General features: G+C 36.6%; 2 protein-coding genes across 2 annotated transcripts in view; one reads left to right on the forward strand and one right to left on the reverse strand.

Annotated features, from left to right (window-relative positions):
- ctnna1 (catenin (cadherin-associated protein), alpha 1) overlaps positions 1 to 19,224 on the forward strand; it is an 82,173-nt gene that overhangs the window by 25,350 nt on the left and 37,599 nt on the right. The window lies entirely within an intron of this gene.
- Positions 16,667 to 18,949, reverse strand: lrrtm2 (leucine rich repeat transmembrane neuronal 2). The gene is made up of 2 exons (XM_052013604.1): positions 18,514 to 18,949; positions 16,667 to 18,240 (listed from the first exon to the last, which is right to left on the reverse strand). Exons 1-2 carry the CDS (start codon positions 18,515 to 18,517, stop codon positions 16,688 to 16,690), a joined length of 1,557 nt encoding a protein of 518 aa, XP_051869564.1. The 5' UTR covers positions 18,518 to 18,949; the 3' UTR covers positions 16,667 to 16,687.

Raw genomic sequence — 19,224 nt, forward strand, 5'->3', positions numbered from 1 at the left:
TGAAAATTAGTCATTGAGGAAGCAAGACTGCTCAGTGCCTGGTGGCATGCAAAAAGTGGATTTAAACCCCACAGCTCTGCAGTATGGTGACAGTATTAGCTGTAACTATTATAACACCAAATAATTATGAGACTTAGAATTTTTTTTCATTCGATTCAGTTTCTCAGATGATGTTTTTACTAAACAATCTTCTAATACTGTTCATGTATGTTGGATTTGAGATCACAGAGAGAACATACATAGAACATAAGATCTTATAATTTTTTATTCTGTTTATTGATTTGTTGCTATAGTTGAAAGTGATAAGGCTGAAATTGTTTTCTAAGTAAAAAGGTAACATTCAACATCAATAATTCCTTTCCACACTTTGATGCTTGCATATTGGCATAAATGTGTGTGTTTAAGAGGGGTAAAAAAACAATTGCTAACTTCTCTTTGGATTTGTTCAGTGGAGCTTTACATGGTTACAATAGCAGACTCATCTAGAATTATAATATGAGCTGCAAGTTAGAAAATCCTGTCCTTTTGTGCACTCCTGAGGAACACTTTTTGTGTGCCAGTCCTGCTGGATAAGTAATTTGTGCATCTCCAACAGGGAAAACTATAAGTACTTTTATCATTAGATATGTGAAAGGTCTATTTTGAAGCATGTTTTATGTAGCTTCTCTCATAAATGAGAGAGAGCTGTTCTATAACTGCAGTTAAAAAATCAATTTTTCTTCATGCTCATGTCCCTTTCTAAAACTGGATGCTCTAGAAACTATTGGAATTATTGGGTATGAGCCAATTTTCATGTTGTTAAGCTGATCTTTATTGAGGATGGGAATATTTTTAATCATGTTCTTGATTTTGAGCAGCCTGAAATTACCTGAATATTTATATTTTTAAACATACTGCAATGCTGAATTTAAATAATTTACTGGATAGATAATTCAAAGCTTGGTTGAGCATGGATCCCATGGAGGATTGTGAAAGAGGAAGAGAAAGACTGGTTTAAAGAGATCATTGAAGAGTTAGAGGTTTAACTGGCCAAAGGCATGACCCTTATTGATGTGGACAATGAAGAACTTCAGGCTGAACGTGAAATCTGTATTGGAGAGACACGGTGTAGATCAATGGAATTTGGTATGGTGTGGAATCAGACAGCTGAGTTTTAAACGAGGTGGATCTTTTATTATTCATTCTTTATGGTTATGGACATTATTGAAATGGCCGGAATTTATTACCCAACCCCAGCTGACATTAAGATCATGGTGGGCTGCTTAGAATCTTTATAGTCTGAAAGTGTCGTGAAAGTACTTGCACAATGCTGTTGGCTCGGGAATTCGATGATTTTTGTCTTGGTGGCAGTGAAGGTACAGCAATATATGCTTGAATGTATTTGCTGCCCTTTGGTTTCCAAAGAGTTATTAGTGACCTGCTGCACTACATCCTGTAGCCGTGCTATGACTGTGGTGGCCTGAATTGAAACTCTACCTAGAAAACATTATCTACACATGACTATTTCAAAGGCATAGATGAGTGTATTAGTAGCTTCTGGAGACAAATGATATTGTGTAGAGAGAAAACAGACCCTGTTATGATGAGGTTATGGGGTTGGGAACTCAACAGGGTGCATTTGGGATATCAAGGTTCTGAAACTTGATTCAATGTGGCATTGCCACAGGAGTTGGAACTAGAGTTTCAGCTGCAAATGGCTTCTTGAAATACAGCTGATTCCAATGATCTAATAACAAATTAACTGAATTTAGTTTGTGTGGTACAGTTGAAAGTGCTTTGATCTCGTCAGTGTTTCAGGAATTTTCACATGGCTTTCACTGCATGCAAGATCAGGGTTCGTCATTTATTGAGGAGAAATAACATCTTAGGCATTGCTATTTGGAAGTCAAGTCAGTCCTCTCATTTAAATTGATGCTGGTAAAATTCCATTTGTCATTTTATGCTGCCCGAGAGACAGGGTGGTAAAACTGCTGTGGTTCAATCATTATTCACTGTATTGGTTATGGTCGGCTTCAGTTGTTACTTCCAAATACAGTACAGATTGCTTTTTGAGGATGGATGGTTGACAAATGAAAGATTTCAGGTTTGTACAAAAAAGAAGTGCCATATCTGCATTCAGTAAGGCTCTCTGCAGGTGGATTGGTTGACTGGTCAAGGTCCATTTTAAATACTACCAAATACTTGAAAATAATTTTATCAGCAGGTTAAGATTAATTATACTGTCTGTGTTAGACATCAGAAATTCTTCTCATGCTATTGATAAGAATTGCTAAATGTGTTTGGCAGTAAATAAATTTGAGATGTATTTTGCTGATGGGGAATGAGATTAAGTTCTTCCTAGTAAGCATTTTGTATATTTATTGATGAATGGTAATGAATGCTAATGCGATTACTGTTACCTTAGTCCTTGACTCCTTGGACTTTTTGAACCCTCAGCATACTCTCATTTGTACAGTGAACAAAAATTATTTGCTCGTGGTGTAATTTTTTTGACTGTAATGTAGCAATTCATATTTTCTGAAGTCTTTAATATTTGGGCTCTCAAAGGGGAGATCTTGAGCACTCTCCAGAATCTGTAAAGATTTCTACAGGACATTGAATGTAGTGACAATATCAAGTTGCAACCGTATGATGATCACTGATTAATAAGTCTTTGACCCCTAATTCAATGTAGAGAGTACTGTTTCTTTTGAGAAATATCCAGTGGCCCTTTACAGAATTTGTATTTAAACATGTTCCAAGATTCATCACAAAAACTGACACCAGGCTAAATTAGATGAAAAATTGCTAAAAAGTTTCTTTTATCATTTGGCTTTAAATGGGAAGGGGCAAAAAGTTTTCTGACAGTCACTGGTGGGACACAGTGGGGGATCCCCAAGAAATCAAAACAGGAAAAATATAGAATTCTGATTGAAAAGGTAACTGATTTATTTCTATTAGTTAATCTTCAAGTTTTATAAATTTCTAGTGCTCAAAAGAAGTTCTTTAAATTTTATTTATATTTCAATCCATTTGAATAGTTTTTAGTTTGGATTATAGATATTTAAAAGCAGGGAGCTTGTTACAAAGCCATGGTGTCCCAGGGTGGTACCTCAGGATCTGGCACCTTAGGGCTAATGGCCAACCACAGCTTGCTCTATCCTGTGGGGCAGCAGTGGCAGCTGAGCCTCCAGCTCATTCAATACTGCATGGATTGTTAGTTTTCTGTCCATTTGATGAGCAGAAGCCCATGTATTAAGCAGGGTCTTGCTGATTGGGTCAGAGCCACCTTGGTTCAGGGGAGTTTTCACAAAGATATCTGCTCAAGCAAATAGGTGAGCATAGATGACTTGCTGCTGTTGGGGAAATTCCACTGTGTTGAACCTAGCCTGATTTTTTTTTGTGGGGTGGGGGGGGGGGAAGAGGAGGAGTGAAAATTCATGTTAGCAGTTTGCTACATAATTTATCAAACTTTGATCTATCTTTGTGCTTTCTGCTGTTTCCAACCTTGTATTCTTTCTGCCCCATACTATCTGCTCTCATTTCAACCACCAGTAGTACACTGGGATTCTGCAAGCACATCACATAGGTTAGAAATTTCCACTTGCCAAATATTTCATGAGAGCAGAGATTTGCATTAAATATTATGAATTAATGTTGCAAAGATGACATGTACGGTCAAGCATTACTTGTATAAATATTAGGCTCTCAACTACAAATTAATCTTAAAACACAATTTAGGGGTTTGTAGTGGCTTTGTAACAGTATAAATTTTCATATTGCAAGTGTTAAAACAGAATTCTGCAACCTAAACAGCATACATTTGTTGATTTTTATTTATGCTTAGTCACACAGCAGTTGGATGTATTGATACTTTCTGAATCGTAGTTTCTTATCAGTGTCCCAGTATCCATCACAATCCCTACATGTATCATGTCTCACCAGCTAAGAAGTGTCTTGGGCTTTGTGAGGCCAGTCATTTTGGCCCCAGGAATTCCCCCTGCCAGGGTCCTTTTTCCAATCACTTCAGCTGCTTCATAGATGAACACCCTTCCATCACAAAGAGCTGAGGGGCAAGTATTTCTTCACAAATGATGGTGGTTATATGGAACAAACTGCCAGATGAAGTGGTAGAGGCACATACAATTATGATGTTTAAAAGGTGTTTGGACAGATATTTAAATTGGAAAGGAGTAGAGGGACATGGGTGTAACGTGGGCAAATGGATTAGCATGGAAAGCCTTCACGGTTGGCATGGATGATTGGGGCTGAAGGGTCTGTTTCTGTGCTGTACAACTGACTATGGAAATATCAAAAGTGGAGATGCTTGATGATTGTACATCAGTTCCATTCACAATTCATTGAACAATAGTTAAGCAGTGTATGTTGTACAACATAAGCAGGCTGATAAATAGTCTGTGCCATTCATAGCACAAGACCACTTGGTCACTGTGCTATTTCAGAACTATATGTAGATTTGATCAGAAATAAGTAATTTGGAAAGAAGCTAATTACAAAGCTTTTATTGTGGAGTGGGAAACACAGACCCCTGTGATACTGATCATTATTGCACTGTTCAATGGAGTGTATTTAATAGCATGCTGAATTGTAATAAGTGCCTAGGTATGTCTCTGACTTTAAAGCAAATGATTGTAACAAATGACTTGTAATTTAGAACCAAAATAGTGCAGTCTAGCACATTGTAAGACTTTCATATGGGAGATTCAGAATAAGACCTACCCACAAAACAGCTGGGGTAAAAGAATATGATGGCCACAAAGCCATGCAAGTTGATCTTTTGATATCCCTGATATTCAAATGCATTCGTACATTAAGCAATTAAATTTAAATCATTTTGAACACTTATTGCTTCAATAATTAAAAACATTTAAAGCAAACACTATAGTTTAAAAACTTGCCTTTCTATCACATAACCATTCCTTTCCAGTGAAATAAATCATACGTGACTATTCCATGAAAAATGACTAGCATTTTTTAAAAAGGCCACTGCTCCCCACTTCTGGGATTGAATCTGGGGCAGGTTCAATGGGCAGATTCCTCAGCGCATGTGCAGGGAGATAACTCTGCTTTGTATGCCACCATTAGTGTAGATTGCAGCCAGGAAATTGTCAGCCGGTGAGGACTACTTCTTTGTGAGAGTCCAGAATGTGCTTGCTCAAAAGTGTAGTATAAGGTAGCTTTATTTTTAAAACAAAAATTGCCAGCCATTTTTCATGGAACAGATGGTATTAGTATTTCCATTTCGTGTAAAGAAGAATGAGGCGTGACCTTATTCAAATATGCACATTTCTAAGGGGGATTCACATGGTCGACGTTGCAATGTTTTCATTAGTAGGAGAATCATAAACCAGGGGATATAGCTGCAGAATAAAGGGATGGTCATTTAAAACCAAGCTACATAAAAATGCATTTTGAGATAGTAAATCTATGAGGTTCTGTACCCAAGGGTGGTGGAAGCCAGATCATTGGATATATTTAAGGTGGAGATAGATAAATTTTTGAAAGATCGAGGAATTGAGGGTTATGGGGAGCTGGCTCAGAAGAGGAGTTGAGGCCAGCATAGATCAGCCATGACCATATTGCATGGTGGGGTAGACTTGAGGAGCCTGGTCACCTACTCCTATTTTCTTATGTATCTGAATGTTGCAAGTTCCTCTGAAAGTTCAAAAGACATTTTATTAAATAAATGCCTTTGTATTGGAAGGTTTATCATTTCAATCTTGTGTATGCTCTCATTTTGTAAAATGTTCAATAATTTTTTTTTATTTCTTGTCGAGTAGTTTTGCCAGAAAATTATGCCCCTTCCACTTACTTACCTTCCAACCCCCAAAAAAACTGAGATATAATACAGAAACACTGAGTAGCTCAAACGTCAGAAGTGAAGTCCATCCCGTAGAGATCACTCCATATTCATTTGTAGTTTTCATCAGAATTGGTGAACACCATTACTTCTGGTCACAGAGTCTAAAATTATGGAGTTATGGGGAAGAGTGGCATGGTAAGTTACTGAGCTAAAATCCAAAGCCCTAGATGAGCATTCCAGTGATGCAGATTTGAATCCACCATCGCAACTGGGAAACTACAACTAATGAAATAAATCTGAAAGCATGAACTTCTCTCAGTAATGATGGCCTTGAAGCTGCCACATTGTTGCAAAACTCATCTGATCCACTAAAGTTGGGAAAAGGACATCTTCTATCCTTACTCCTATGGCTTTTTTCCCCCCATAGTAATCTGGTGTTTTTTTTAAACTGTCTTCTGAGAAGTCATGGCAAAACAATTAGAGGGTGACAGTTAGTGCTGGCCAAGTCGGTCATGTTTTCGCATCCAATGAACAAATGGAGATTTAAAAAGACCTCCTGAGCAGCTGCAGCAGTTTGTGAAGGTGGTTCACTGTGACCTCCTTGAAACAAGTTGGGAATAAGTATTAAATGATAACCTTAACAGTTACACCTGCCACCAGGATTTCTTGTGTATTTCAATTTCTAGAACTAATTGGATTAGTCCATTTGGTTGCACTATTCATTATGGATCAAGCTGTAGCACAGACATGGAATTGTATATCTTGCCATGTATTGGATGTTTTATTTAATGAAATCAAAGTTTATTTTAATATTGTAGTTGACAACAGTTGAAATTAGTTTTTCTGGTGCTTAGTCTATTTATGGTGCTCATTCTACCACCAGAGGATGCTAATGAGTTTTATAAATCCTTTAAGGCATATTGATTAAACTTGTAATTTTGTAAATTTGCTTAGGAATGAGCAATAGTTGGCAGAATTGGAGGGGAGTGTGGAGGGATAGAAATTAAGTGAAGGACTGTAGTTTTAAATATTCTTCCAGGATGTTTACTGTTACCATTTCATTAGAATTATGAAAAGGAATAATACAATTTTCATACAAAGCTGTGATCATGTTTTAAAACTTTTAAGGGATCTGGATCCATTAAATGGATGGATGAATTAAGAAATGAGGGACATTTCTCATGTATTAATTGGAGTAAAAGACTGCATTACAAACATTAAGGAAAATACATTGGTTTGAAAACTTGTTCCTTTTCACAAATGTTTGGCATAAAACTGAAGGATGCAGGAAAAAATGTCATTTTAAATAGTTACCACCTTGGCCATAGGGCATCCCAAAATGCTTAACAGCTAACAATTTGTCTTGCAAGTTTAATTGCTATTCTAATGAATGGGGTCATGGCAGAAGAACCATGGGTGAAGTGAGAACAGTGCATTTAGTATTATGATTTGGAATGTACTTTAAGGTTGGTGAAGAAAGATTAAGTAATAACTTGGTAAATGGAACTGGATAACTTTGAGGGGAAATAATTTGCAATGCATCAAAATGGATGCTCTTTGAAAGAATCAACACAAGCACAATGGTCTGTCTTGTATATGATTTAATTGGTGTGAAACGTCAACGAGGCCATTCAGATACAGCGGTATATTTCTGGGCGCCTCACCAAGTTGTTGGATCAATTTGAAATGAATCTTTGCAAAGCTGTGTTTTTTAAGCATTCTTTTAAGAATAGCTGATCTTATAGAAAGAACTCTAATAGCTAGCAGAAGTGAACTAATTATTCAGCAGATACAGGGAGATGATTTAAAGAATGCAGAACATAGATTTCTGATAATTTTGAGCGAACAAAAGTAAAATGGGTTTCATTCAAAGCTTAATAAAATTCTTCCATTTTTATCTGCTCCCACCCAGTTTTCCAAGTTGTGGTTTATAATGCTTTTACAATTACTGCTAAATTTTCTGAACTCCGAAGGTCATCAATGAAACTGAAGGATTACTTTTGCCTGACAATGACCTTGAATGAAAAGAAATTTTTTCAGCCTATTATGTTGGCACCACTTTTGAAAGAGCTGTTCAGTTTTGATGCACCCTACTCTTATCTGTTACTTTTCTAATTTCTCCACATAATCACAAATCTGAAGTGTACAAAAATACTCCTAGCTGAGGCCTAACTAGTGGTTTGCAACTCTTTCCCATGACTTCCTTATTTTTGTATTCAGTTCTGTAATTTATAAAGTCATGCATTTTGTGAACTTTTCCATCTGCCATCTTCAAAGATTTGTAAATGTTACTCCCTGGAACCACAATCACCACCCCTGGCCAACAAAAAAAAGTCATGCTCAACTTGATGTACTTTTGATGACAGTATTCAAAACAGAACATGCAATTTTAAGTGTGGCCTGGCCAGTGATTTACATTTTGAACCAAATTTAGACTAGAACTGTGGTGTTGATGTCAAGTTCATATGGCATGTAGCTTTTTATTCCATTTTTATCTGGATTTGTTAAAACTGAAGTTTTATTTTTAATGGAAGAGATATTTTAATGAGTACAAACTTGATGGCTGGTGTATTGAAATGATTGAAAAGTGCAATCATGGGTCTTAACTGTGCATACAGACTCATAATAGACTAAGAATACAGCTTCAATAATTGCTTTGGTATCCAATATGATATTAATTAGATCCTTCCTTGTGAAATTAATTATATTTAAGATAATTTCGAGTAGCTAAACTTGCTATGAACCTGCACCACCCTTCTCTCCATCTAGGTGGCACTCATAGATAAACTTAGTGCTATTGTTAGGGATAGTCTCTCAAAGTAGAATGCTTATTTCCCCAGTGTAAATTTAAAATGCTGTTTTCAGTGCCCTTTTTTATTTCGGAGGGCAGATCTGTGCATGTTTTCTTTTAGTTAGACTTTTCAATGCGGTGATAACTTTTCACAGCTGACTACTTAAGCAGACCTTGGACAGTCCGGTTTAAAATATTGTTTAAATGTTAAATGACAAAGATACTAGATTTTAGGATTTCAAATTTTAACACTAATTTATGGATTTTCATTTTGTACCTTGCAGTTTCAGAAATTCAAACATTAAAATTCATACATTAAAATTCATACTTCAGGCGAATATGGTGATCAGTTTTATATTGAAGATGAATTTTAGATGTGTTTTGGTAAACTGAATTAATGATGATGCCAAAGTGTTTTCTCAGTTTCATCAAAGTTTTAATCATTTTACTCTTTTGATACCAATGCTAATTAAACTATATCGGTTGTAAGTTATAAGTTTGTAATACAAAAAATGTAAGATCCCAGTTTCAGTTTTGTCACAGTAATGCTTCAAAATTGATTCTAAACTGACTTTATATGAAGATTAAATAGAATATGTCTTTGCTCATGGAAGTAAATTTTGTTTTTCTTGTTGCTGTAAAATTCCCCATTGTTATGATTTCAGCTATACAATTGTTTTTAGAAATGGTCTAAGTTGTAAAGGGGGAGAAGCTGGGGTATGAGAGTAAATGAGCAAATAGTATAAAATTAGACAATGGACTTCTACAGGTCTATATTTTTTTTAAAAATATACAGCTAAAACTAAGGTTTTATTCCCTTAGAAGATGAGACTGGGGAGTTAATGATGGGGAAATAGTTGAGCAACAGAAGTTCTAAATAATTACTTTGGATCGGTCATTAGAGAGTAGAAGACTTATAAACATCCCAATAATAAGAAAGTGACAAAATAATCTCACTTGGGGGGGAGGGGAATAAGATCAGGCATACTAATGGGACTGACAAGTCCCTTGGGCCCGATTTCCTATGTCCAGTGGTCTTAAAGAAAATTGCTACAGAAATGGTGAATGTATTGGTTGTCATCCACCAAAATTAAGTTCAAGTTCTGGAGAGATTCAAGAGGTTGGTAAACTGCAAATGTAACACCACTTTCCAAGGAAGGAGGGAGACAAATAGCAGGAAACTATAGGCCATATAGCCTAGTGTTTGTCATTGGGAAAATACTGGAATCCATTTTAAAAAGGTTATAGCAGGATATTTGGAAAACCATAAATCAGCATGGTTTTATGAAAAGATGATCTGATAGAATTCTGTAACAAATAATATGAATATAGGGGAACCAGTAGATGCGGTGTGTTTGTATTTCCAGAAAGCAATTGATAACCTGCCACATAAAAGGTAACTGCACAAGATAAGAGTGCTTGGGATTGGGGTAATATATTGGATTCAAAGGGAATGGCTATGTAACAGAAAATAGAGAATCAGGATAAATGGGTGATTTTTGGATTGTCAGTCAGTAACTAGTGTGGATTTGTATGAATAAGGGCTGCGGCCTCAGCTATTTGTATACTATGTTGATGATTTAGTTGACAGGACTAAGTACTGTAGACAAATTTGCTATTTTATACAAAGGTAGATTTGCTATTTTATACAAAAGTAGGCTAGCAAGATGTGGTCAAGGATACAAAAGCAAAGTAGAATGAAAAATCACATTATTATTTAAAGTGTGGTGGTACAAAGGAATCTGGAAGTCCCAGCACAAGTCACAAAGTTAGCATGCAGATATGGCAAGTTATTAGGAATGCTAATGGAATGTTGGCCTTTATTGCAGGGGGTATGGAGTGTCACAGTAGGGAAGCTTTGATGCAACTTTATAATGCACTAGCAAGATTGCACCTGGATTAATGTGTACCATGGTCTCTGTGCTTAAGGATGTGTTTGCATTGGAGGTAATGCTGAGAAGGTTCACTAGGTTGACTCCTATAATGAAGGGCTTGGCATATGAGCATGCTGAGCCTATGTATAGGCACAGGAGACTGCAGATGTTGGAATCTGGAGCAGCAAGTAATCTGCTGGAGGAACTCAGCAGGTCGAGCAGCATCTGTGGGAGGAAAGGGATTGTTGATGTTTGGGGTTGAAACCCTGCATCAGGACTTTGGAATTCTCTATCTCAGAGCTGTGGATGTGGTTCATTAAATATATTTGTGGAAATTGACATGCATTTAAACTACCAGGGAGTTGAAAGATGATAGAAGTGTGAGAAAGTGATGTTGAGGCCAGGATTATGATCAGGTTTGATCCATAGAATGGTGGACCAGATTTGAGAGGCCAATTGTACAGCTTGTATTCTCATGTTGAAAGTGTAGAAGGAAATGTTGATGGATAATCTTTAATGTGATTTTGTGATGGGTGAGTCAAATGATTTGCAATGCACCATTTGAAGTTTGCCATTTGTTGCTCGTATAAGAACATTTAGTGAATATACTATACATAACTCATTATGGGACCTGGAGCACCAATACCTCCAGTACCCTTTGAAGTCTTGCATTTTCCTCTTTGGGCTTCCTGCTTGGGACAAGAAATCCTTATTAAATAAGTGTCAGATCACCTTCACACACACACACACACACACACACACACACACACACACACACACACACACACACACACACACACACACACACACACACTGCAGCTGTTCAAGGAGGCTTTCTTTGGGCAATTGTGAATGAAGTAACAATTTCAGAATTTCTTCAAAACTGCCAGTTTACTTAAATGATGTAGCTAAGTTACTGATATGTTCCACTAATGTCACAGATTAGGAACTTCAGTTATGAAGAAGGACCAAAGAAGCTGGGATTGGCCTCCTTGTGGCAGAGGAGGTTAAGGCTGGATTTAATTGTGGCATTCAAAACTGATGTGTTGTATTGGTGGATGGGACAAAGATATTTCTACTGGCAGGGGGCCCAATAATGATAGGACAAGGATTAGAGAAATTTGTTTTTGATACAAAGCTGTTTGCTTATAGTGAGCAACAAGTATTACAATAGCTTCCTCTACCTATGCTTGAAAATACACAATGCACTTGATACAAATTATTTTTAAATCTATTAAGACTTCTGCGATTTTTCAAATTTCACTATTGCCCATTGAACATCCATGTTTTAACTTGATAGGATACCCATAAACTGAATTAGTAGATGGAACAGTCAGCAATTATTGCTTTACTGTGTAATAATTTCAGCCAGTATTATAAAAGCATGTTTGGGAATTGACGTTATAGTTGTGCTGAAGTATTTCAGTGGTTTTGTCCATGGAGTCGAGAGACGGTCTGGTATTCAAGTAGAGTATGCTTAGAAAGTATGTTCCAGCATTATTGAAATTTTTATCAAATTCCAGGGCCAGCTCTGTAAGAAAGCTGCCTGTGTAGACTTGTCACAGACATTATACTTATCTGCCACTTAAGGTGCTATAGAACTGCAAACTAGCAGGAGCTTGTAGTTACAACCAGCTCCCATAATAAATTTGCATGTCCATATTTATAACGGAAAACCTGTCCATATGTCCAAACGTGTATGGTAAATTTTGCAACACAGTTAAATGGTATACTGAAGAAAATGCTCTACAAAGAAATAACAAATACAATTTCCTGAGGAGACTTCATGGCATTGTGTTCCTTTCTGGGAAAGGATTTTGAAGAGTTTTCACTTTTTTAGCATCAATCTATTATTTGCTGCTTTTGTATTATGGAATTCTATAATTATGCTCTTATTAAATTTTGCTATTTGTACTGCAGTACAGATTTATGAACAGTTTATTTTTTTTAAGCATTCTATCCAGGTGTAGTTCTGTACAAATCAAGAATGACAAATGCTGGTCTACTTGCCAGGGCTAAAACTTCAGGTCCTTCTTGCCTTAGACTCGGATGGTGGACCTGACATGCCTGTATGCTGCTTGCAGAAGCCATTCAACTTTTCAAATGACATCCAAGAAAACCTCTCCACCCAAAAGAATTTTATTCAATCTGATAACAATGTGGTATTTGCACCACCCAATTACCTCCAGCATAATTAGATCAACAGTAGGATGTAATTGGTGCACCAATTGGGAAGTTTTAGGATGCTTCCAGCGATCCCCTGCCTGTAGTATTTAATCAGCAGCAGCTTCCCTTGTATTTTTTTGCCAACCAATCTTTTCAGAAAGCTAGTGTCAAAATCTGAATCTTCTTGAGCTGACAGAATTACTCAAAAGTCATGAAGATGGTAAATTCTCAATTCTGTTTCTCCTTGAAGCTATTCACTTTTGAAAATATTACTGACCATTACTCAAAGGATAAACCATTTTTAAAAATTGTGATTTTTAATTTGTAATTCACAAGTAATTTGATTTTTCCCTGAACTTTGGAAATATTTCTTTGAGTGAACTTTCTTAGCAAAGTAAATTTTTCTTAATAAACTCCACATTTTTGTTTTGCTGAACCAATTTGCATTATTTGAATTTTTTTGTATACACTAATTTTTTCTGATTATATCCTCTTGAAGCCTCTCTGCATCCTTCACACAACTTGCACTGGCATACTGTGAAGGACAAATTTCTAACCCACCATCTTGGATGGTATATTAATCTGTTACCCTCTGTCCATTTGTCTGATGTAGATGGACATGAAGGCTTCAGCAGTGAATTTTCTTGTTTTAAAAGTAGGAAATGGCAACATATCATCAAAATTTGTATCATTTTCTCTATCCCTTTCCTCAACCCATTTTCCTTATCTTCATGAAGGTAGTATACTACATATTGTTCGATTGATCCTATTACTGATGTTCCTTGACAGATGGTATGGGTCTCTCCAAGCTCTCCTCATTCATTGTCCATATACAAACTTCCAGCAGAGGTCACTGAACAGCAGTCAGGCTGTAGAACACTAATCATTTTTCTTCTTTGCCCAATTCTAGCCTGAGGCTGCACAAATCTGTCCGCAGTGTACCCACCAACTCCCCTGATGAGATTAGCTATCTCAAGATAGACCAGTAATTAACTCTACTATCTTTGGTTTTGTTTTTTGTCTTGTCTTAATGGTCAGAAAATCTAACACTTTTTTTAAAATGTTAAAGTACCAGCTCAAAATGAGAAACACAATTTAAAAGCTCTATCAAGGAAGGGCTTTAATTTGTTTCTTACAAATTATGCTAAAGCATCTAGGGATTAACGTTAACTACTCAAATATAATTTTTCATTGATGTACTTTAAACCTTGAATATTATCAGCAAAGATATGACATTAGCTATTTATCTAGAGTTTCCATTGAACATTATTGACATGTTAGCTGGACAAATTTTATTTCTCCACAAGAATGAAAAAAAAAGTGCTTACTGGAGACTTCCTTCCACTACCTGCAATTTTTTTTAAAGCTTTCTGGATTTTAAATTGTGCTGCATTTTAATCAACATATTTAATATATTAAGAAAATTGCAGCCCAAGCTGTAAGTGGAAAATTAAGGTAAAATTTAGTCAGTAATTTTTAGGTGTGCATTTTAGTTACATCTGTCAAATGCACATGAGATTTCTCAGTATTGATTCTGATTTGTCAAAATAATAAAAATTTGCTTGTTTTAAATTAATTAAAATTAAGGTGAGATCTGGGGATTTCTTTTTCTGCTTGGTATTGAGTATTCTCAAATCTGATTTTTTTTTTCCCTGAGCTGCATGTAGGCTAATGTTCCCTGTAAGCATACATTATAGGTTTGTACTTATAACACTTGTTATTGTCCAGTGACATGTTCTTTTCCCATGTGAATTATCATTTGTGTCACATCTCAATGGAGCATCTGGTTTTGTGCTAACATGCAAGTACTTGTGCAGTGCATTTTAATCATTTATGTTTTGGCTGTATTTGGGTTAATTTCAAAATATTTGTGTTGGTGAGGAAGAATTGTGGTAGTTGTGGGAAAACCTCGCCCAACCAAAACTGAGTTTTGCTGAGTTCTTGAAGAACCAATTTGCCTTCTAATGCATATTCCAGTGCCAGCATTGTCAGATCTTTTGCTGGTGCCTACTAATTCTTGCTCTCTAGCAGTCTCACTAAATTATTTGCTCATATGTTGAAGACACCCCTTCTAGCTCTTCTTCTTCAGTATTCATGTGGTAGAATGATTGCACTTGAGTGATGGGAGGACAGTAGATAACAATGAGTGAGCCTAAGAACAATGAGTGGAAGCATGAAGAAATACAGATTACAACTGATTAGTGAATTGGTCTGGTCTAATGCAGATAATTAGACATTTCTATTTGGATGTTAATTTGTACAATGATTTTAATTAGGAGCTTTGCTCATTATGAAATTAATTTTGGAGGAGGGGGGAGTTACTAGATTTTAATACAGTCCTGAGTGAAGATCAGGAGTCAGTATCTTCGCTATATTCTCCCCACGTACTGATCTGCTGTACTTTTGATTTAAATGGCTTGTAAATTACACATCTTAACCCAAAGCGCATGAGTTTGGTTTTGATCATTTCAGATAAAGTACATAATTTCACAGCATTTTTATTTTCAAGCTATTCAGTAAAGGGGGCAGTATGCTGCTATTAAATTCAATGTTACTTTGAATTATGAAATCTCCAGATAATCACTTGTAGATCTGTATTATAATGCATGTTCCAATGCTACCCCAGCATTTTTCATATGATTTTTATGGGACCTATTGATTCTTATTTTCTATCTGTCTCTCTAAATCATTTGCTCATTCTTTGACTGTACCTATTCTTGCTTTTGCTTTCTCATTCTTGTATAATGACTGCATTTGAGTGCCAGGAGTGAAGTAGATAACAAAATGTGAGAGTTTAAGATGGTGGATAGAAGCACGCATGAGAAAAAAGTAGTTGAATACCATCTATATCCCTTTGTTTATATTTGCAGAGTTCAACCTCATTTCATTTCTCTGCATGTTCCTGATTATTTTGCAATGGTACTTCACAGCTTCTCTCCCATATCACAATTTGAAATTCCAGGTGATTCCCACATGCTGCCATTTTTCCTTAGATATATGGCATTTTAAGTTAATATCTTTCATAGCAATTAAAAAATAGTAGGTTAATCATGCATGATAATTCTGTAACATGTTATTTCATCAGATGGGTCACAATTACATTTCACGACTCCGATTTTTTTTTTAAGTCCCAATTGTGGTTTATCTCTTGAACCTAATCATTAGAGCTTTGCTGTATGCATTTGTTTAAAGTAGCATTTCAAGTAGAAACTATAGCCGTTTACTAAACTGCAAATAGATGTTTTACATAACCATGAGACTAATATTACAAACTTATTGAAATGTGTTTCTATTGAAAGTATGAAGTGCAGATTAGCTGTGATATCCTATGATCCTTTGATCATGATATTTAACCTTTTTGGATCATTTTATTCAAGACTGAGGAAAATTATCATACAATTGAGTATTTTGCAAACAAATTTTATGAAAGCATCTATTGATGGTCTTTAAATTGTAAACTGCTGATTTATTGAGCCAGAAAAAGCCTCCTTTCAGTCAGAAGACCTGTGCTTTTCAATATCAAAATCAAGACAACTTGTTATTAATTATTTCTAATTTCTGTCTAGCATAATAGTTTGGGCACAAATTCAAATTGAGCCCAATATTTAACATGTACCAGCTGGTTTATCTAAAGATTCTTTTTTTGAAGAGATACTGATGAGGATGAAAGAAGACAAATAGTATGTTTTAATCTTTAATGCCTGTCTAGCTTAAAGTGGCTGAGGAAGTTTTTTTTTAAATGTTCTTGTAACTTGCCATAATTATCTATGTGAAATCTTAATAATTTCTGTCACAATCAGATAAAATAGCTGTTAGAAAACTAACTAGAATGGCCAGTTCTGGCAGACAATCCAGACTGAAATATTTAAGTTGAATTTCATCTGAAGCATTAAGTACAGTTTAGAGAAAGAGAACCACTGCCAGAATTTTGGTAACTTTATTCTGGAAATAAAAAATATTAAAGTTCAGTTCTGTAGTTAAAAGTTGAAAGCATTTTACTCACAGATTTCCCATTTCTTAAACTGTGTATGTTGGTTACATGAGCTCATTAATTTATACTTCACATTCTTTATAAGGCAGCTGCTGACATTTACATTGTCCATAACCATTTATGATCACCAGTGCGCCTTCCTCATGGGTGGGTTCATATTCATTGTAGGGTACTTGTGTAGATAAATCTGCCATAGGCTGCCTGGCTTGATGGCGAATTTGCCTTCGGTGTTGCATCATGGAGCAGTGCCTTATACGTCTCAGGGTAGGGGGGCAGCATTTCCGTGAAATGTACACCACAAGGATAATGAGAAAAAAGGAGAACAATAGAGCCATTGTTCCAGTTATTATCCTGTGTGTAAAGAGAGTATTATCAGGCTCAAGGAAGTCTTCAGCAGTTGTTTCTATAGTTGGATTTTCAATATCCTCTGTAGTGGAGTCTATGGATGTTAATTTTGTTACATACTCAGTAGCTTCTGGCTGCTGTGTAGGATCCATATAGCCAGTGGTTATCTGTGTGGTGGCTGCTGAAAGATTGCTGCAGATTTGAAATCCATGAACTGCATCTAAGATGTCCTCGCCTTGTGTGTGCTCTGGGCTAGCACAGACCATTGAGTTCTCCCATCGGCCTTGGAAATTGCTTAGCCAGGAGGCTAGGGCACAAATACTTTTGTTACAGACCCACATGTTGCCAGAAAGACCGATGTGTGTTAGAGATTTCCACGAGTTAACAATCTGAGCATCCAGGGTAGTTAGCTTGTTTGAATCCATCAGAAGTATCTTGAGGTTTGGCATTGTAAGGAAAACTAAAGGGTCAATTGTTCTAATTTCATTTCCTGTCACATCAAGTTTTTCCAATGTGTCCCAGGTCCATTCCATTCCGCATAACAAGATACTAATTTTGTTCCACTGCAAAAATAGTGTTTGGAGGCTGATTAGCCGAGGGAAATGAGCAAAATTAATCTTTGTCAGCTGGTTGTGCTCTAGGTGAAGCTCCTTGAGTTTGATTAATCCTGCAAAGCCATTACGAGCCAGACTTCGTAAACGATTGTTGCTTATATCCAAAAACTCCAGGCTTCGGCAGTCCCAGAAAACCCTTATGGGAATGGTCCTTAGTGAATTGGCACGTAGATGCAGTGTCTGAAGTTTCCGTAAGCTGTGGAATTGCTCCGGTTGTAGAGAAGTAATTTGATTAAATGACAGGTCCAGGTTCTGCAAGTTAATCAGCTGGCTGAACGTGGTATTTGCTAGACGCACAATCCTATTGTAGCTGAGGATTAATTCTTTGAGTTTATATAGTCCTTGGAAGGCATCCTCTTGAATAACAGAAATCTGGTTGTGATCTAAATAGAGCCACGCAAGTTGGCTGAAGCTTGTAAACTGATCGTTTTGCAGTTCAAAAAAACTATTGTGCCTGAGTGACAAGCCGATAGACCCATGGGAGATGTTATCGGGTACTCCTTGAAAACCTTGAGAATCGCAGTAAAAGAGCAGCTCCTCGCATCTGCATTTCTGTGGACATGCTGCGCCTGAGGCAGGCAGCATTTTCAACAACATGCTCATCACACACAATGCCACCGTTGTTGGCCCCCCCAATGGCCACTTCGAATGCAAACCTGTAGGTGGCAATCAAATGAAATTCATTTAGGTTTTTAGCCTAAACAGCCCATCATATATGTTGATTTAGGTATTTTGTTCACCTCCCCCACAAAAGCTATTTAGAGTGATAGACGATGACAGAATTATAAGACTTGATTTTCTTTTCAAAAGACAGAAACATTCTATTTGTTTCTAGCAAGATAAGTAATTGCTCCTTCCCCCTTCATCCTCTGCATCACTTCCCTTCCTTTTTGGGTTTTGAAAATCTCATTTGAAAAGAAAACACTTACCCATTCTCTTCTGCACATTGGAGACTGCATTCAACTATCCTTCTGTTGAGACGACTTGAGCAGTGAGCTGGAAAGAAGTTCCAGTGGAAGAGGCAGCTTTTGAAAGGACACAATACAAAAGGATTTCTATTTGCTTTCACATAAGACAATGGCGAGTACTCCAGTTGGAGGCAAAAAGAAAAATGCCATAGTAATTCTTCACCTATCTCAGCTGTAACGTTTCCTCCCAAAGCTTTGCCCTTGCCCTTCTTTGATTTCCACTGGCTTAGGACTATAGTAATTTTTCTCGCGAATGAATGAAAACAAACATTTCCTTCTCTTGTCCATTCAATTGCTTAATTGAAGCCCAAACCTTCGGCTGCACAGCTGGTGGTCCTGTCCTTAACTTGTTGATGGTAATGAAGTACTTGTGCAGAGACTAGCTAGCGGTGCGAACACATTGACTGAAAGCTTCTTTGGAACGGAATGCTGTGCTGGTGCTGCAAGAACGCAGACTTGCAGATTGGTGGCAGGCTGGCGTAAGCTTGTGACGTGCAATGTTTTCAGGCTTTTCAGTAGCATGATGATGAGCTTCATGCTGCATGCAGTCTGCAAATTGGATGAACAGACACTGAAGCATCGAAAATGACTAATAAATAAAATGGGGAAGTATTGTAAATAATTTGTCTAGAGTTATGCTTATCAGTCAAATTACAGCTTATTATTACAGTA

This window comes from Pristis pectinata, chromosome 4 (genome assembly GCF_009764475.1).
Source record: "Pristis pectinata isolate sPriPec2 chromosome 4, sPriPec2.1.pri, whole genome shotgun sequence".
NCBI classification, from domain to species: Eukaryota; Metazoa; Chordata; class Chondrichthyes; order Rhinopristiformes; family Pristidae; genus Pristis; species Pristis pectinata.